This window comes from Bos taurus, chromosome 23 (genome assembly GCF_002263795.3).
Source record: "Bos taurus isolate L1 Dominette 01449 registration number 42190680 breed Hereford chromosome 23, ARS-UCD2.0, whole genome shotgun sequence".
NCBI lineage: Eukaryota > Metazoa > Chordata > Mammalia > Artiodactyla > Bovidae > Bos > Bos taurus.
This window is the reverse complement of record NC_037350.1, coordinates 30,731,450-30,751,624: the sequence shown is the minus strand read 5'-3', so window position 1 is coordinate 30,751,624 and position 20,175 is coordinate 30,731,450. Positions and strand designations below refer to the sequence as shown.

Sequence of the window (20,175 nt, the reverse complement as noted above, 5' to 3'; positions counted from 1 at the left end):
GGTCACAAAGAGTCGGACACGACTGAGCGACTGAACTGAACTGAACTGAAAAAGTAAATTGTTTAGAGCCTGAAAAATCACCTTCAATTATACTGCTTAACTCTTGCCCTTGAGATACCTAAAATTACTAAACCTATTTAACAAGAACTGCAAAAATGTATTCACTGTGCATAGTCAGTTCATGGGCTTCCCTCTTGGCTCAGTGATAAAGAACCCACCTGCCAATGCAGGAGACGCAGGAAACACTGATTCAATCCCTGGATCGGGAAGATACCTTGAAGAAGAAAATGGCAACCCACTTCAGTACAGGATATTCTGGTGGGATAGAGTCCATGGAGTCAAAAAAAGCTGGACGTGACTTAGCGACTAAACAACAGAAGTAGTCAATTCACAGTAGAAGTTCAAAATCCAGTGACCTGTACTTACATTTTCTTTCTGTTGATTTCATTTTCGTATATTACCACAACTAAAATGCCTGAAATTCCTATAGGAGACAGGATTATTCACTATCAACATTTGAATGGCAATGAAGAACATATAAGTGAGGAAGAAACAGATCAATCACAATCTCAGAAATAACACTTCTAATCACTATGGACAGAGTTTGGCCAACTTAGGGAGAAGAGGCTGAAATGGAAATTCCTTTGCATACTGTTCATTGAATGAATGTCTTCAAGACAAAAGAATCTGGGAAGCAAAACAGAGCAGACGAATGTGCTAAGCAAGGATGTGATCTCAAATGGAATAGCACGAACCTGATCCCATAGAAAGCTGGAAAATGACTCTCCAAATAGAACTATCTGCTGGTAAAAATATTCTGTCATCACTTACAATCAATGCTACCTGAGCATTTCAAGTGGGCAGATAAAGAACTGAATTTTAAATTTAATTTTAACTCAGGTAAATTTAAATACCTAATCATTTAAATGAGTCTAGTTACTACTATACAGAATAACAAGCTGTGGAGCATGCATTGTGTCAGATGCAGTCCCACCTTGACAAAAAGGCAGCCTTTTATATACCCCACGAGTCTGTCATTGACTGCAAGCTGCCCCAAACACATCCAGGAGACCTCCTGGTAATGTGGCTCCAATTCAACTGATGGCAATTTTCTGAAGAAGGAAAGAGCTCTGAAGCTATCAGTCAATAGTTGTGACCAATATGGTGTGGACTGGTGCACCAGTCAGTAGAAAAGGTCTGAGCTGGACACCGAAAGCATTCATACAAAAGGTAGAGTGCATTCACACAAAACGTAGAGTCCATTCATAAGTGTGTGCAAGGATAGGACAGTCACCAGTGTACATTACACATCACCTTGTCATCTGCCTAATATACCAATAAATTAAATTCATATCACCTTTTCTGACCCATGTGTCTCCTCTCCAATTGAAGAACGATCATTTTTCATTAACAATAAATTAAAAAATGCATTGACACAATAACCACAAAATGGACATTCATTGTTTTAACTGCCAAACTAGTGTGTGGAAGTACACATGTTCCTTTCTTTAAGAACATAAACATTTTAAAACTACAGATATTGACAATACACTTTAAGAAACATTCTGTAATTTCATAGAAAATAAGGAGCTGAGGAAAAAATGAAAGTGTATAGTCTAATATTTTCACATTCACATATATGCTATTATTCAATTACTGAAGGACTTGTTTTATTACAGCCAAAAATCTTGTATTTCAATTTTTCCATATATACATGCTATGCTATGCTATGCTAAGTCACTTCAGTCGTGTCCGACTCTGTGGAACCCCACAGACGGCAGCCCAACAGGCTCCCCCGTCCCTGGGATTCTCCAGGCAAGAACACTGGAGTGGGTTGCCATTTCTTTCTCCAATGCGTGAAAGTGAAATCGCTCAGTCGTGTCCGACCCTCAGCGACCCCATGGACTGCAGCCCACCAGGCTCCTCCATCCATGGGATTTTCCAGGCAAGAGTACTGGAGTGGGGTGCCACTGCCTTCTCCGATATACATACTGAGACATAATGAATATACTACAATAGAATGAAATGTCTAGGAACAAAATGTTGGCTTCCATAAGGAACAGTTAAGTTTAGTTCTTAAAGTTGATGAATTTCTATAGGAATTTCTGTTTCTTTTGCCAACTAACATGTATGTTACTCAATGTAACCTTTAAAGAACACTTGCAACTGAAAACAAGCTAACTTACCAATTCCTAAAGTGCTACAGAGATCAAGTTCCAGTCCACTCAGTTTTATTCACCTTATGTGAGTGTCCTAAGCTCATTCTCTACCTTATTTCCAAATTCCTGCCTTTAATACAGCACTAGGCACTGGAACCTGGGTATGTAGATTAAGGACTCAGGTTGTATGAAATGAGTACATAAGTTGACTCTGCCAGCACTGGATATCCCTAAGCTTTCCTTAAGCAAGAAGATGCTTTCTCTTGATAATTTCAAATACCTTCACATGATACTGAAGATCAGCATTGTGTCTAGCTGGTAGGATGACATAGGAAGGCAATTTTAAACTCGCAGGATTCCTTCTGAATATAATGGCTTGGCTCTATGACGGATAGCTCATTACGAAATCGTGAGGTTGGTATGAAACAGCAGTAAAACTGGTCTGGTGAAAACTGTTTACCTGGCTGCAGTCTCTGAGGAATGGATGTCCTGTACTACTAATTAGCTGATGTTGCCTAGCTGCCCAAAGATGACAATCCTCAGGGAAAATGAATATCAAAGAGAATGCAAGAGATTACTTAATCTGCCTCTTTTGTAACTTCTCATAAATGACAGAGGTCAGATAACTCCCTAGACTTTGCAGTTATCTTAGCTCTCCTCTTTAAATGGCTTAGGTATTTTACTAAACACTGGAGATTTTTTCACACAATTGTAAAAAAAAAAAAAATACTGCATATATAACTAAGAACTCATTCAGTTACTTAACTTTAAATATAAATTAATTTTCACCTAATATTCATAACCAAATTTTTTTTGTTTTATAATTAAATGTTTTTATTTTTCATTGAAGGAGAATTGCTTTACAGTATTGTGTTGGCTTCTACCAAACATCATATGAATCAGCCATAGGTATACCTATGTCCCTTCCCTCTTATGCCTCCCTCCACATCCTACCCTACTAGGTTTTACAGAGGCCCTGTTTGAGTCCCTGAGTCATACAGCAAATTATAACCAACTTCTAAGAGATCACAGAGTTAAAGTTTAGGCAGATTCTAACCTTTAAGGTAATATATTAAATGGCAACACCCACACTTTACTCCCAAACTTCTAATGTGGCTAAGGAAAAACACCAAGTCCTTTATAACATTGTTCAATTTCTATCAGAGAGTTGCAATAATTTACTTAACCAAACAGAAAAACTACTGACTTTTTAAATGGAACTTCCGTGCTGCTACTGCTGCTAAGTCGCTTCAGTCGTGTCCGACTCTGTGCGACCCCATTGACGGCAGCCCATCAGGCTCCCCCGTCCCTGGGATTCTCCAGGCAAGAACACTGGAGTGGGTTGCCATTTCCTTCTCCAATGCAGGAAAGATAAAAGTGAAAGTGAAGTCGCTCAGTCGTGTAACCCCATGGACTGCAGCCTTCCAGGCTCCTCTGTCCATGGGATTTTCCAGGCAAGAGTATTGGAGTGGGGTGCCATTGCCTTCTCTGGAACTTCCGTGGTTTGCTTCAATTCAACTCATCTTTGCATTTACGATGCACATGATTGAGTTAATTAAGATAGCTATAATTGCTCAAGTAAATTGAAAGAAACTTGAAGAGTATTGTGCGTACTGAAGTTTGAAGATCAATCAATTTCGAAACAACGTATACACTTGACTATACAAGGAAAAGGCAGGAATACTTAACATCTGTCTATGGAAAGCTTTGACCTAACCATCAAATGCAGCTTCAAAAAATATAAAATCTCTTTTTCCCACTAGAACACATTTTGTTTCAGAGTAATAGACCACTGTTACTTAGTAGTATAAGCTATCTCAGAGAAAGCTATTTAGGTTTGAAGCATGTTGGTTTTTATATGTTATTAGTCAGAAAAGCACAGAGAACTTCAATAATTAACTTACATTTTATAGCCAGCCATTTCCCATATAAGCGTAAATCCTTTTTTTTAATAATATTCTATGTATAAGGAGAAACTATCTCTTCCTTAAAATAGCCTTAATTAGAATGTTCTCGGTAATCTGGCCACTATTTAAATCCCAACATAATATTTATAAGGAGGCCAAGGAAAGACCGTTATGTCATAGGGTGTCCAGAGGTGGAAAGAATCATAGACCTGCTATTAACACTTCTTCCTGGTTCAATCTTGCTGCTGCAAACATTAATTGGCAAAATAATGTTGGCTAATAATTTGACATTATCTAGGAATGCTTCGGAGAAGGCAATGGCACCCCACTCCAGTACTCTTGCCTGGAAAATCCATGGACAGAGGAGCCTGGTAGGCTACAGTCCATGGGGTCGTGAAGAGTCGGACAGGACTGAGCGACTTCACTTTCACTTTTCACTTTCCTGCATTGGAGAAGGAAATGGCAACCCACTCCAGTGTTCTTGCCTGGAGAATCCCAGGGACGGGGAAGCCTGGTGAGCTGCCGTCCATTGGGTTGCACAGAATCGGACACAACTGAAGCGACTTAGCAGCAGCAGCAGGAATGCTTACTTGAAATTACATGCTTTTTTTTTCCTATGCTGTTTTTCAAAATTCTTGTTTTATATTGGAATATAATACATTGGAATATAATACAACAAAAGCATGATCTATTTTTTAAAAAATCTAAAAGTGACGATTCACCAAAATAAAATCATTATTAAAGACCCAGTTAAGAGGATAATTAGATAAGCTACACACTGGAAGAAAATATTTTCAAACTGCTTCTCATAGAAAACACTCATATCTTGAATATACAAAGAACTCTCAAAACTCTACAATAAGAAAATAACTCAGTTAAAAAACATTTGAGCAAATAACTCACCAGTGTAAATATACAGATGGTAAAGATGTCTTGATGAAACATGAAAACATGTTTAGCATCACTAATCATCAGCAAAATGCAGACTAAAACCGTGAAGACATATCACCACCTACCTACTAGAACAACAAAAATCAAAAATATAGGAACAAAACCAAATGTTGGTGAGATTGTGGAAAAGTTGAATCACTCATACATTACTAATGAGAAAATAAAATGGTGCAGCTACTTGATAAAAGAGCTTGGCTGTTTCTTTAAAAACTGAATATCCACTTGCCATATGCCCAGTAATCATGCTCTTGGGCATTTATGGCAGAGAAACAAAAATTTATTCCACACAAAATCCTGTGCACAAGTATTCATAACAGCTTTATCTGTAACAGCAAAAAGCTGAAAGCAACTAAAATATTCTAAACAAATACTGGTACATACATACCATGGAATACTACTTGGCAATAAAAAAGAATACACTATTGATACACACCACATCTTGGATGAATCTCAAGGGTATTATGTTGAATGAAAATAAGTCTGTGCTAATAGGTTAAATATGATCCCATCTATATAACACCCATGAAATAAAAAAATAATAGAGACAGAGACCAAATTAGTACTGCCCAGAAGTTAGGGATGGTTTTACAGAGGGTTCAGGGGAGAGGGCTGCTTCCCTGATAGCTCAGTTGGTAAAGAATCCATCTGCAATGTAGAGGACCCGGGTTTGATTCCTGGGTTGGGAAGATTCCTTGGAGAAGAGAAAGGCTACCCACTCCAGTATTCCAGCCTAGAGAACTCCATGGACTGTATAGTGCAGGGGGGCTAAAGAATTAGATGTAACTGAATGACTTTCACTTTCAGGGGAAGGGAGGGACTAGCTATACCCTAAAGGGTTATCACAAAGAAGATGTGTGTGGTGATGGGATAAATCCATATCTTGATTGCGATGGTAGCCTCAGGAATCTACACGGGGAAAAATTTATATAGACCTAAACACACACAATGCACATATGTCAGTTTCCTTGTTTTTAAATTGTATTAGAGTTGTATAATGGGCTTCCCTGGTAGCTCAGCTGTAAAGAATCCACCTGCAAGCAGGAGACTCCGTTAGATGCCTGAGTCGGGAAGATCCCCTGGAGAAGGGACAGGCTACCCACTCCAGTAATCTTGGGCTTCCCTGGTGGCTCAGAGGGTAAACAATCTGCCTGCAGTGCAGGAGACCTCAGTTTGGTCACTGGGTTGGGAAGATTCCTTGGAAGAGGGCATGGCAACCACTCCAGTATTCTTGCCTGGAGAATCCCCATGGACAGAGGTGCCTGGTAGGCTACAGTCCATAGGGTTGCAAAGAGTCAGACACGACTGAGCAACTAAGCACAGCACAGCATAGTTATATAACATAAAATCACTGGGAGAAAATAGATCAAATTTTCAAGACTTCTCTCTACTAACTTTGGACTTTCCCGTCGATCTGTAATTATTTCAAAATAAAAAGTATAAAAAGAAAAAAGACTTGAATAGCACAAGAACTAGAGAATGAGGAAAAGAGGGACAGACAGAGACACAAAGCAACAAGAATGGCAAAGAGAAAGAAAAGGAGAGAGGAAGCTGTTCAAAAGGGTAGAAGGTTCCTGTTCACTCATGACATACTGGATCCATATCTCCTCTCCTCCCATGGATACAATGAATCTACAGTTTTACACAGAACAACTTCTTCGAAAAGAAATGTGGAAACTAGCTGGGTAAATCCTATACACAAGGTGAATAGGACAAGACCCAACTAAAATCATTAGAAGATAAAAAAATAAATAAATCATTAGAAGAGGCAGAGACAAAATCTCTATATGAAACCCACCCTTGGAGCCACAATATAGAAGCAGGTGGGAAGTCACCACCGTCGGTTTCTCCTGGAGGAACAAAGTGTCCCACACCTGGGACCCTAACTTTGAAGACTTAACACCTGAAACATGACCCTCCAAAACATAGAGCTCTGAAAGCCAATGAAGCTTGTGTCCATGAAATCCATGAGGCTACAAAGAACTGAGAAACAGTTCTTAACAGGCTCACCCAGACTCACTGTGGCTGTCTCTCCAGGGAACAGCACAGAGACACAGACTGAAACCTCCAGCTTGTCCCTGAAAGAAGCCTATTTCCTTATCTTAAAAGCTAAGACTTCTAACACATATCTAGGGGCCAATTGCAATCCTCACCAAACACCTGAGAAGCCAAAAGGGGCCGTCATCATGCTCTCCCTCTGTCCCACCTCAGGTCACACGTGTCTCTGTGAAAGGAGCTTGTGCACCTGTGCAGCCACCCAGGTTTTGTGGCTGCTGCCAGAGGTCACACGCTTATCGTGTAGCCCAGGCCCCCTCCAGGGCTTGCGTTCCTGGGTCCAACAGGACAGTAGCAAACTAAGCAACAGCTCCTAACTGGCTGCCTGTGCCCCGCACCTCCCCCTCTCCTCCCACTTAGGGCTAAATGTGAAAGGAACAGACAGAAACTCGCATCTCCCAGTCTTCTCCTGAAGCAGATGAGAGGGTAACAAGCAGGAAGGTCAGGGGTCTCCAAACGGAGGAAATAGGCTGCAAGTGTCAGACATTTTTCTCTTAAAATTCTCTGTTGTCATGACGACACCTTGTTCTACCTGAACTTAACTTTTCTCAAACCTTGAGCTAACCAATGTGTTTTTCTTATGGAAATGTTTTTCTTAAGCTACGTTAATTAAACCATGTATTTGCTTTGCAATTTGCCTTTCTTCAAAACGGTTCCACCTAAGACTTAACTTTTGGCTGATAATTGCTTAACAAACCAGAATTGCTTTATGGCTGAGGGATGACACATCTCCTGCCACCCTATCTCAAAAATGCATATTGTGGGAAAGGGGCCTGGTGAAACTCCCTCGGTCTTCAGGTGTCTCTCTTATCTGATTAATAGCTTTCTAACAGACATAAAACATCCAGCTAAAGACTAGCAGGGGCCACGCTCTCCGTCCCCCTTCTGATGTTTATGTCAGGAGCTTTCTCTGTCCCTTGTTATATTTTAATAAAATTCTGCTATACAAAAGCTCTTGAATGATCAAGCCTGGTCCCTGGTCCCGAAGTTAAATCTTCTTCGGAGATCATGAATCTGACATCATTCACTGTAAGCTATCAGCGGTATACTTTCATATTTGAAGTTATTCCCTGATGGTCCACCTTCCAATCAGCCTCCATCTAGATGCTGACTGAGATCCTCCGCTTTAGAACATTAAGAGGTCTTGACAAACCTTTAAATGCTGGGAGCCACTAAGAGTAAGGTGGAGCAGAAATATTCCACAATTGTTAACAAGCTACATCCCTGCCTGAGAGAGAAAGCAGGGGACAGAGACAGTGGTAGACAGAGAAGGACTCTTCTTTAAGCTACTGGATTTTCAGGGTCTTCTTATAGCAGCTTACCCTTTAATTCAACTAATTGAGTTTTCCTCTCACATCTCTAGATTTTCCTTCCAATCTCATGAAGAGTCTTAAAATTCTCTATTACCCAATCATTAAATGTTGAGCTGCCTCAAACCTTGGTCTTCAGTCTTCTTCTTTCTCTAAAATCTCTCATGTAATGTCCTTCATTCTTTTGGTTACCAGGAGTAATGACCGTTAGCAGTTGCCGGGATATAAAAATAGAATCTGGGTAATAACTTCTAACTTTTTTTTTTTTTTTGTCTTTTCCTTGGTGCTTAGTCTTGTTTCACTTTCTCATAGGGTACCTGGCACAGAGGCATCGTGCCCCAGACTTCAGCTCAGGAGACTATGTGCAGAAGTGCTGTGAATGACACAATTCTAGATGGCGGCAGCAGGCCGTGCACAGAGACGCTGCACCTGGCACTGGGGTGTGGAGCCACAGGCAGTGCAGCTGCACCTGCCCAGGGAGAATCCTGCAACCTGCTTCCCAGTGATGAGAGACCCCAATCACACAACCTGAGGATGGGCTGTCCAGCAGAGGGCATACTCTAGATGGTGAACTCCCATTTCTCCATTTTATGACTAAAGGATAAAACTTCTCTTTGCTTCTACTTTTTTAAAATATTTATTTTTATGTATTTACTTGACTGTGGCAGATCTTAGTTGTGGCAAGCAGGACCTAGTTGCCCAAGCAAGGATCAAACCCAGGTCCCCTGCACTGGGAGTGCAGAGTCTTAGCCACTGGGCCCCCAGGGAAGTTCCTTCCTTTGCTTCTGAGCTGAACTCGGTCTTGTTCTATGGGCACGATTAACACCCAGCAGAAGGACCATTTTTAGGGCCCAACTTCAAAGGGTTAGTAACAGTTGCAAACGTCTTTGACAGTCAGAAACTTCAAAATTTGTATTTATGATCCAGAACATTTTTATAGGCCCCCAGACTCTTGGTCATATCCTAGGCTTTCCCAGAAAAGATAACTTGAAACAAAGGTTTATGCACAAGCACTTAATGCAGAATGAGATACAGCATCAGGAGTGAAAGAGAGGGAATAGAAGAGGCAGAAAAGCAGGCTTGTCAAGGATACATTATCAAATTTGCCCTTAGTATGGAGTAACTGGGTGCTCAATCACATTTGTCCCCCTGAAGTATGTCTTAGGAGACATCCAACAGATCCCCAGCCCAGGAGAAGAAAGGAAAAATAATCTGCTCATCAGCTCCCATTTTCCATTAGTCAAATCTTCACTCTGAATCTGAGCAGTCCCATGTACGGCCCTTGCTGGTGACAGACCCCTCTGTGTCCCCACTTACTGATTTGTTCTCTTTGTTTCATAATGTTTGGCCATGCTGCGTGGCATGTGGACCTTAGTTCCTGATCAGGGATGGAACCCTTGACCTCTGCAGTGAAAGCGAGGACTCTTAACCACCAGGCCAACAGGAAAAGACCTCCCACTGATTGGATTTTTTCTTTTGTTTTTGCTGTGCTCGGTCTTTGTTGTGGCTCTTCCTTGCTCCATGCAGGCTTTCTCTAGCTGTGGTGCAAGGGCTTCTCATTGCCGTGGCTTCTCTTGTTGGCGACCATGGGCTCTAGGGCATGCCGGCTTCAGTAGTTGTGGCTCATGGGATCTAGAGAGCTGGCTGGGTAGCTGTGCACATGGCCTTAGTTGCTCTTCATCATGTAGGAACTTCCTGGACCAGGAATGTAATTCTGTTCGTTGCATTGGCAGCAGGATTCTACCACTAGACCACCAGGGAAGGCCCTACTTATTGTTGACTGGGAAAGAGGCTATGGAAATACACTGTGACCTCCTAGACCCTCCAAGTGGAACAAAGAACAGACCCTAACAGTTACTAGTTATGGAGGTAAACAATGCACAAAGAAAGACAGGACAGGCAAGCAGGAGAGCAGCCATATCTTAAACAATAAATTGGTCACAAGGACTTGGAAATCAGCCTTCCCCGTATGAACATTCCAGGCCATCGTACTGGAAGATAAGAGACCACCACATCAAAGAGATGGAAGCCATGACAACTGTGGCAATCTAGATCAGGAAGCCCTAAGTAGACCCAGAAGCCTACTGCAAGTCATTTGAGTGAGTCCAGCCGAGACCAGAATTGTCCAGCTAAACTTAGCCCAAATGCTGATGCACATAATTGTGAGATAAATTAATGATTAAAGTTTTAAGCAACTAAATTTTGAAGTGATTTGTTATACAGAAGAAGCTAACTGATATCTACCCTTTGGCATCTGAACACATGTGTTGGAGCAGTAACAATTCTTAGGAAATGATAAAGGTTAATATTCCTTACAGCATTTCAGTGGTTTCCTGTTCTTATTTTGGCTGTAATTTCATGTAATATATTCATATGGCATTTTGCAAATAGATGTGGAATAATGTACTTAAAAGTGAGTGCAAACAAGAAAAACCCTAGAACTTTAAAAAACAATAACTACAAAACAGATGCTGTCAGAACACCGAATCCGCGTCTCTGGAAGTTGAAATGAATACAAAAACTTAGAATTTGACCACTCATGTTTCAAAGGGAATGAACAGAGCTTCCAAAGGAAATTTTAGATGGCTCATGGGGCACACATATATATCTGAATAGTTTCTGGCGTTCAAAGTCCTTCCATTAAACTGTCCTTCTCAGCCATCATCTGGAGTCAGAGTCCTTCCAAAGCACCTTCTTAATTGCCCCATTCACATCCCTGTTCCTCAGCGTATATATGAGGGGGTTGGTCATGGGGATAATGACAGTGTAGAAGAGAGACATGAACTTGTCCTGATCCTGGGAGTCGCTGCTGCTGGGCTGAGTATACACATAGATGGCTGTGCCAAAGAACAGGGAGACCACCGTGAGGTGGGACCCACATGTGACAAATGCTTTTCTTTGCCCTGCAGCGGACTTTATTCTTAAGACCACCCTGACAATCTGACCATAGGAGAACATGATTAATGAAATAGGTGTGAGAAGCATGATGACACTGCCAAAGAAGGTCACATACACATTCATAGTGGTGTCAACACAGGCAAGTTTGAGAAAAGAAGGGACCTCACAAAAGAAGTGGGCTAATTTATTTCTCCCACAACGAGGTAAAAGGAAGACAAGCACTGTTTGCAATAAGGAGTTGGCAAAACCAGTGACCCACGAAGCAGAAGCCATCAAGGCACACAGACGGGGGTGCATGATTACTGTGTAGTGAAGGGGCCTGCAAACAGCTGCATAGCGGTCAAATGCCATAACTCCTAGCAGAATACATTCTGTACCTCCCAACGTCAGAGAGATGAACATTTGAACCACACAGCCACCAAAGGAGATGGATTTGTCTTCTCCGCTGAGATTGAATAGGAGCTGTGGAACAATGCTAGTCGTGTAGCACATGTCCAGAAAGCTCAGGTTAGAGAGGAAAAAGTACATCGGGGTGTGAAGACATGCGTCCAAGTAGGACAATGCAATGATGGTTGTGTTTCCCAGCAAAGTGAAGACGTAGAAGATCAAAAGGACCACAAAGAGGACTGGCTCAAGTTGAAGCCTGTCAGAGAAGCCCAGTAAGATAAATCCAGCAAAAGAACTTTCATTTTTCTGTCCCATCCTTTGTTAGCACATGGCTCCTGTCAAATCAAGTGTTTAGCAATTTATTAAAAGTATCTTTCCAAAAAGTGCATAGATGAAGAGGAAAATCTGTCATGTTCAAAGACATTAAAAAACAAAGACATGGTCATGCGATTTTATATGCAACTATTTGAATAAATTATGTACTCATTAAAATGGATATATTTTAAATTAATTAGGTCTTTCCTATTCAGAAAAATTATATATTGAAATAAATATAAGAAAAGAAAAATAATAAAATCAAGTAATGAACCTTGGTTTGCATCAATCCTAGATATAAAATGCCTGTTTTAGATTGAGTTTAATAGGATGAAAGTATAATGATTATTTATGTACATCTTAGAGAAAGTGGGAATGAGGGAAAATCAAGGGAGAGAGATTAGAAAGAGTAAGAAAATGTAGACAAAGGGAGAAAGTTTATTCTAAATATGTATCTCATAATTCTACATAACTTGATTTGCACATACCTCACATGTAATAGAATAATACAAAATGATCTCTAAAATGCATTCAGATATAGAAATTTATGAGCTAGAATGTAGTTTTACAAAAGATTATATTACATTCAATATATCACTGAGATACTTCTCATAGATACATTCTGGCAAAATAGTTATCTCTACTCCTAATGCATTATATTTGTGAATGCTATATGCTGGTCTTTCGGTATAGCAGTAAAAACTAAATTGCTCAGAGCCTGAAAATATCACCTTTAATTATAGTGCTTAACTTTTGTCCTTGAGATACCTAAAATTACTATACCAATTTAACAAGAACTCCAAAAATTTATTCACTGTACATAAGCAGTTCACAGGCTTCCCTGTTGGCTCAGTGGTAAAGAAACCGCCTGCCAATGCAGGAGATGCAGGAAAGGTAGGTTTAGTCCCTGAATTGGGAAAATAACTTGAAGAAGAAAATGGAACACACTTCAATACAGAGAATCCTGGGGAGCTACAGTCCATGAGGTCAAAACAAGCTGGACTTTACTTAGTGACTAAACAACAAAAGTAGTCACTTTGCAACAGAATTTCAAACTCCAGCGACCAGCCTTACCTCTTCTTTCTGCTGATTTCAGTGTCATATATTACCAATAACTAAAATGCCTGGAATTCCTACAGGAGATAGGATTATTCACTATCAACATTCTAATGACAATGAAAAACACATAAATGAGGAGGCAATGGATCTATCACAGTCTCAGAAATAACACTTCTAATCACTATGGACAGAGTTTGGCCAGGTTGGGGAAAAGAGGCTGAAATGCGAATTCCTTTGCATGCTGTTTATTGAGTGAATGTCCTCAAGACAAAGAGAATCAGGGAAGCAAAACAGAGCAGACAAATGTGTTAAGCAAGGATGTGATCTCAAATGGAATACATGAACGTGATCCCATAGAAAGCTGGAAAAGGACTCTCCAAATAGAGCTATCGGCTGATAAAAATATTGTGCTTCACTTATACAATCACTGCTATCCACATGCTGCTACCTGAGCCTTTCAAGTGGGACAGATAAAGAACTGAATTTTAAATTTAATTTTCATTCAGGTAAATTTAAATACCTACTTATTTAGATGTGACTAGTTACTACTATCGGAGAGGGCAATGGCACCCCACTCCAGTGCTTTTGCCTGGAGAATACCATGGGTGGAGGAGCCTGGTAGGCTGCAGTCCATGGGGTCACTAGAGTCGGACATGACTGAGCGACTTCACTTTCACTTTTCACTTTCATGCATTGGAGAAGGAAATGGCAACCCACTCCAGTGTTCTTGCCTGGAGAATCCCAGGGAGGGGAAGCCTGGTTGGCTGCCGTCTATGGGGTTGCACAGAGTCGGACACGACTGAAGCAACGCAGCAGCAGCAGCAGCAGCAGTTACTACTATACAGAATAACAAGCTGTGGAGCATGCGTTGTGTCAGATTTAGTTCCACCTTGACAAAAAGGCAGTCTTTTATAAATCCCACCAGTCTGTCATTGACTACAAGCTGCCCCAACCACATTCAGAACTTCTGGCAATGTGGCTCCATTCAACTGATGGTAATTTTCTAAAGAAGGAAAGGGCTGTGAAGCTGTCAGTCAATACCCATGACAAATATGGTGTGGATCAGTGCAGCAGCCAGTAGAAAATATCTGAGCTGGACATTGAAAGAATTCATAAAAAATGAGAGTCCATTCATACAAAATTTAGTCCATTCATAAGTGTGTGCAAGGATGGAAAGACAGTCACCAGTATACATTACACCATCGTTGCCAAGTCGCTTCAGTTGTGTCTGACTCTGTGCGACCTCACGGACTGCAGCCTACCAGGCTTCTCAGTCCATGGGATTCTCCAAGCAAGAACACTGGAGTGGGTTGCCATTTCTTTCTCCAATGCATGAAAGTGGAAAGTGAAAGTGAAGTCACTCAGTCGTGTCTGACTCTTAGGGACCCCATGGACTGCAGCCTACCAGGCTCCTCCGTCCATGGGATTTGCCAGGCAAGAGTACTGGAGTGGGGTGCCATTGCCTTCCCCATACATTACACATCACCTTGTTATTTGCCTAATTCACCAATAAATTAAACATTCAGATCACCTTTTCTGACCCACATTTCTCCTCTCAAATTGGTGTTCTTCTCAATTGAAGAATGATCATTTTTCATTAACAGAAATACAAAAATGCATTGACACAATAACTGCAAAATGGACCTTCATTGTTGTAATTATCAAGCTAGCATTTGGAAGATTACGTTTGTTCATTTCTTTGAGAAAATGAACATTTTAAAACTACAGATAATGACAATACACTTTAAGAAACATTCTGTAATTTCACAGAAATACGAGCTGAGGAAAAAATGAAGGTGTACAGTCTAACATTTTCACATTCACATATATGCTATTATTCAATTACCGAAGAACATGTTTTATGACAGCCAAATATCCTGAATAAATTGCTCCAGATATCCATACTGAGACATAATGAATACACTACAATAGGATGAAATGTCTAGGAAAACAAAGTTGGCTTCCACAAGGAAGACTTGGTTTGGTTTTGAAATTTGGTGAATTTCTACAGGAGTTTCTGTTTCTTTTGCCAACTGACATGTATGTTACTCAATTTAGCCTTTAAAGAACACTTGCAACTGAAAACAAACTTACTTACCAATTCGTAAAGTACCACAGAGATCGAGTTCCTGTCCTCTCAGTCTTATTCCCCTTATGTGAGTGTCCTAAGCTCGTTCCCTCATTTTCACTTCCTGCTTTTAATACAGTACTGGGCATTGGAACCTGGGTATGTAGACTAAGGATGCAGGTTGCATGCAGTGAGTACATAAGTTGACTCTATCAGCATTGGAATATCCTTAAGTTTTCCTTAAGCAAGAAGATGCTTTCTCTTGATAACTTCAAATACCTTCACAGGGTACTAAAGATCAGCATTGTGCCTAGCTGGTAGGATGACATAGGAAGGCAATTTCAAACTCTCAGGATTCCTTCTGAATATAATGTCTTGGCTCTATGATGGAGAGCTCATTATGAAAGCATGAGATTGGTATGAACCTGCAGTATAATGGTCTGGTGAAAACAGTTTACCTGACTGAAGTCTCTGAGGAATGTATGTCCTATATGGTTAATTAGCTGATGTCATCTAGCTGCCCAGAGATGACAATCCTCAGGGAAAGTGAATATCAAGGAGAATGCAAGAGGATACCTAATCTGCCTCTTTTATAACTTCTCATAATTGACAGAGGTCAGATAATTCCCTTGACTTCTCAGTTACCTTAACTCTCCTCTTTTAATGATTTAGATATTTTACTAAACACTTGATATCTTTTCATACAATTGCAAAAAAAAAATCCATATATAAATAAGAACACATTCAGTTACTTAATTTTAAATGTAAGTTAATTTTTATCTAATATTCATAACCAACTCTTAATGGATAACGGAGTTACGAATTCACTTCAGTTCAATTCAGTCGCTCATTCGTGTTCGACTCCTTGCAACCCCATGAACAGCAGCACACCAGGCCTCCCTGCTCATCACGAACTTCTGTCATCCCCTTCTCCTCCTGCTTTCAATCTTTCCCAACGTCAGGGTCTTTTCAAGTGAGTCAGCTCCTCGCATCAGGTGGCCAAAGTATTGGAGCTTCAACTTCAACATCAGTCCTTCCAATGAACACCCAGGACTGATTTCCTTTAGGATGGACTGGTTGGATCTCCTTGCAGTCCAAGGGACTCTCAAGAGTCTTTTCCAACACCACAATTCAAAAGCATCAATTCTTCGGCACTCAGCTTTCTTTATAGTCCAACTCTCATATCCATATCATGTATGGATATACATAACTACTGGAAAAACCATAGCCTTGACTAGACGGACCTTTGTTGACAAAGTAATGTCTCTGCTTTTTAATACGCTGTCTTGGTTGGTCATAACTTTACTTCCAAGGAGCAAGCGTCTTTTAACCAATTAGGCAGTGTCTACCTAATCTTTAAGGTAAATACATTAAAGGTCAACCACCACATTTTACTCCCAAACCTCTAATATGGCTAAGGAAAAACTACCTGTCCTCTATGATGTTGTTCAATTTCTATCTGAAAGTTGTAATGATTTACATAAGCAAACATAAAAAATATTGATTTTTTAAATGGAACTTCCATGGTTTGTTTAAATTCAACTCATCTTTGCATTTATTTCCACATGATTGAGTTAAACAAGATAGGTATAATTGTTAAAGTAAATTGAAAGAAACTTGATGGGTATTGTGTGTTTTGAAGTTTGAACATCAATTAATTTCAGAACAACTTATACACTTGACTATACTGGCAAAAGGCAGGAACAATTAGTATCTGTCCATGGAAGGTGTTGGCCCTAACCATCAAAGGCAGCTTCAAAAAGTACATAATCTCTTTTCCCCACTAGAACATGTTTTCTTTCAGAGTAATAGACAACTACTAGCTAGTAGTCCAAGCTATCTCAGGGAAAGCTATTTAGGTTTGAAGCATCTTGGTTTTTGTATGTCATTAGTCAGACAAGCACACAGATCTTCTTTAACTAATATACATGCTATAGCCAAGCATTTCACATAGAACCGTAAATTCCAGTTTTTTTAATAACATTCTACCCATAGGGAAAAATTATCTTTTCCTTAAAATACTCTTATAATTTTCTCAGTAATCTCTCTACTAGTTAAATTCTATGATAATATTTACTCAACTGTAAAGATTAGTACTGCATACAGTGTCCAGAGATGGAGGGAATTACAGACATGCAATTAACATTTCTTCCCATTTCCATCTTGTTGCTGTAAATATTAATTGGCATAATAATGTTGGATAATAATTTGACATTATCTAGAAATGCTTACTTGCAATTACATGCTTTTTTCCTATGCTATTTTGTAAAATTCTTATTTTGATTTGGAATATAATACACCAAAAGCATAATCTATTTTTTAATTTTATTTTATTTTTAAACTTTACATAATTGTATTAGTTTTGCCAAATATCAAAATGAATCCACCACAGGTATACATGTGTTCCCCATCCTGAACCCTCCTCCCTCCTCCCTCCCCATACCATCCCTCTGGGTCGTCCCAGTGCACTAGCCCCAAGCATCCAGTATTGTGGATCGAACCTGGACTGGCATCTCGTTTCATACATGATATTTTACATGTTTCAATGCCATTGTACAAATAAGGACTCGTCAAAATAAAGAGCATTTGTCTGTTAAAGACTCTGTTAAGAGGATAATAAGATAAGCTACAAACTGGAAGAAAATATTTTCAAGCTACTTATCTTACAAAACAGTCATATCTAGAATATACAAACAACTCTCAAAACTCTACAATAAGAAAATAACTCAATGAAAAAACATTTCAGCAAATAACTCACCAATGCAAATATATGAATGGTAAATAAGCACATGTAAAGATGTTTAGCATCACTAACCTTCAGGAAAATGCAGATTAAGAACATGAAGAGATATCACTACCTACCTACTAGAACAACCAAGACAAAAAGTGTCGGAACAATACCAAATGTTGGCATCATTGTGGAAAAACTGAATCACTCATACATTGCTAATCAGAATATAAAACGATACATCTACTTTATAAAAGAGCTTGGATGTTTCTTTTAAAAACCACATATACACTTGCCATAGAGCTCAGTAATCATGCTCTTTGGCATTTATGACAGAGAAACAAAAATGTATTCCACACAAAAACCTGTGCACAATTATTCATAGCAGTTTTATCTGTAACAGCAAAAAGCTGAAAACAAAATGTTCTAAACAAATGATGGCATATCCAAACTATGAAATACTATTTGGCAATAAAAAAGGAATAAGCTATTAATACACAAAATATCTCAAGGGTATTATGTTGAATGAAAATGTCTATCTTAATAGGTTAAATATTATATGATCCCATCTATATCTTATCCACAAAATGACAGAATAATAGAGATGGGGATCAAGATAGTTGTGCCCAGGAGTGAGTGATGATTTATGGAGGGTGCAGAGGAGGGGAGGAAATGAGTGTGACTATAAAGTGGTATCACAAAGGAGATGTGAGTGGTCAAGGGGTAATTAAATATTTTGAGCATGATGATGGCTACAGGAATATACATGAAAAAATTACATGGAACTCTATATATACATTGTACCAATGTCAGTTTCCTCGCTTTTAAATTGTATTATAGTTATAGAATATATAACCATTGGGGAAAAGGTCAAAGGTACCCAAGACCTCTCTATACTATCTTTAGACCTTTCTGTTAATCTGCAACTATTTCAAAATAAAAAGTTTTTTTAAAAAGGACTTGAATAGAACAAGAACTAGAGAATGAAAAAAAGAGGGACAGACAGAAACACAAGGCAAAACAAAAATGGCAACAAGAGAGAGAAGGAGAGAGGAAGCTGCCCAAAAAACTAGGTTTCTCAGTTCTAATGAGATGGATGAAACTGGAACCTATTATACAGAGTGAAGTAAGCCAGAAAGAAAAACACCAATACAATATACTAATGCATATATATGGAATTTAGAAAGATGGAAACAATAACCCTGTGTACGAGACAGCAAAAGAGACACCGATGTATAGATCAGTCTTATGGACTCTGTGGGAGAGGGAGAGGGTGGGGAGACTTGGGAAAATAGCATTGAAACATGTATAATATCATATATGAAACGAGTCGCCAGTCCAGGTTCAATGCACGGTACTGGATGCTTGGGGCTGGTGCACTGGGACGACCCAGAGGGAGGGGAGGGGAGGGAGGAGCGTGGAGGGTTCAGGATGGGGAACGCGGGTATACCTGTGGCGGATTCATTTCGATATTTGGCAAAACTAATACAATATTGTAAAGTTTAAAAATAAAATAAAATTTAAAAAAAAAAAAACTAGGTTTCTGTTTACTCATGACATACAGGCTCCAGATCTCCCCTCCTCCCTTGGGCACACCTAATCTACAGTTTTACCCAAAACAACTCCTTTGAAAAGAAATGCATGAACTAGCTGGGTGAATCCTACACACAAGGTGAATAAGAAAAACCCCACACGAAAATCAATTTCAATTCAATTCAGTCGCTCAGTCGTGTCCGACTCCTTGTGACCCCACGAAGCACAGCATGCCAGGCCTCCCTGTCCATCACCAACTCCCAGAGTCCACCCAAACCCATGTCCATTGAGTCAGTGATGCCATCCAACCATCTCATCCTCTGTCGTCCCCTTCTCTCCTGCCTCAATCTTTCCCAACATCAGGGTCTTTTCAAATGAATCAGTACTTCACATCAGGTGGCCAAAGTACTGTAGTTTCAGGTTCAACATCAGTCCTTCCAGTGAACACCCAGGACTGATCCCCTTTAGGATGAACTGGTTGGATCTCCTTGCAGTCCAAGGGACTCTCAGGAGTCTTCTTAAACATCACAGTCCAAAAGCATCAATTCTTTGGCTCTCAGCTTTCTTTATAGTCCAACTCTCACATGCATACATAACCACTGGAAAAACCATAGCCTTGACTAGACAGACCTTTGTTGACAAAGTACTGTCTCTGCTTTTTAATATGCTGTCTAGGTTGGTCATAACTTTCCTTCCATGGAGTAAGTGTCTTTTAATTTCATGGCTGCAATCAGCACCAACAATTTCTCCCTAAGAAACAAAGTGTTTCATGTCTGGGACCCTCAGTTTGAAGACTTACACCTGAGAC

The 20,175-nt window shown here is 39.8% G+C and overlaps 1 protein-coding gene across 1 annotated transcript; it reads right to left on the bottom strand.

Moving 5' to 3' along the window:
* Positions 1-11,040: 11,040 nt before the first annotated feature.
* On the bottom strand, positions 11,041-11,994 carry LOC616658 (putative olfactory receptor 2B8). Its single transcript, XM_059880478.1, is given in 1 exon segment — positions 11,041-11,994. A coding segment is annotated over 1 exon segment (954 nt).
* Positions 11,995-20,175: the final 8,181 nt, after the last annotated feature.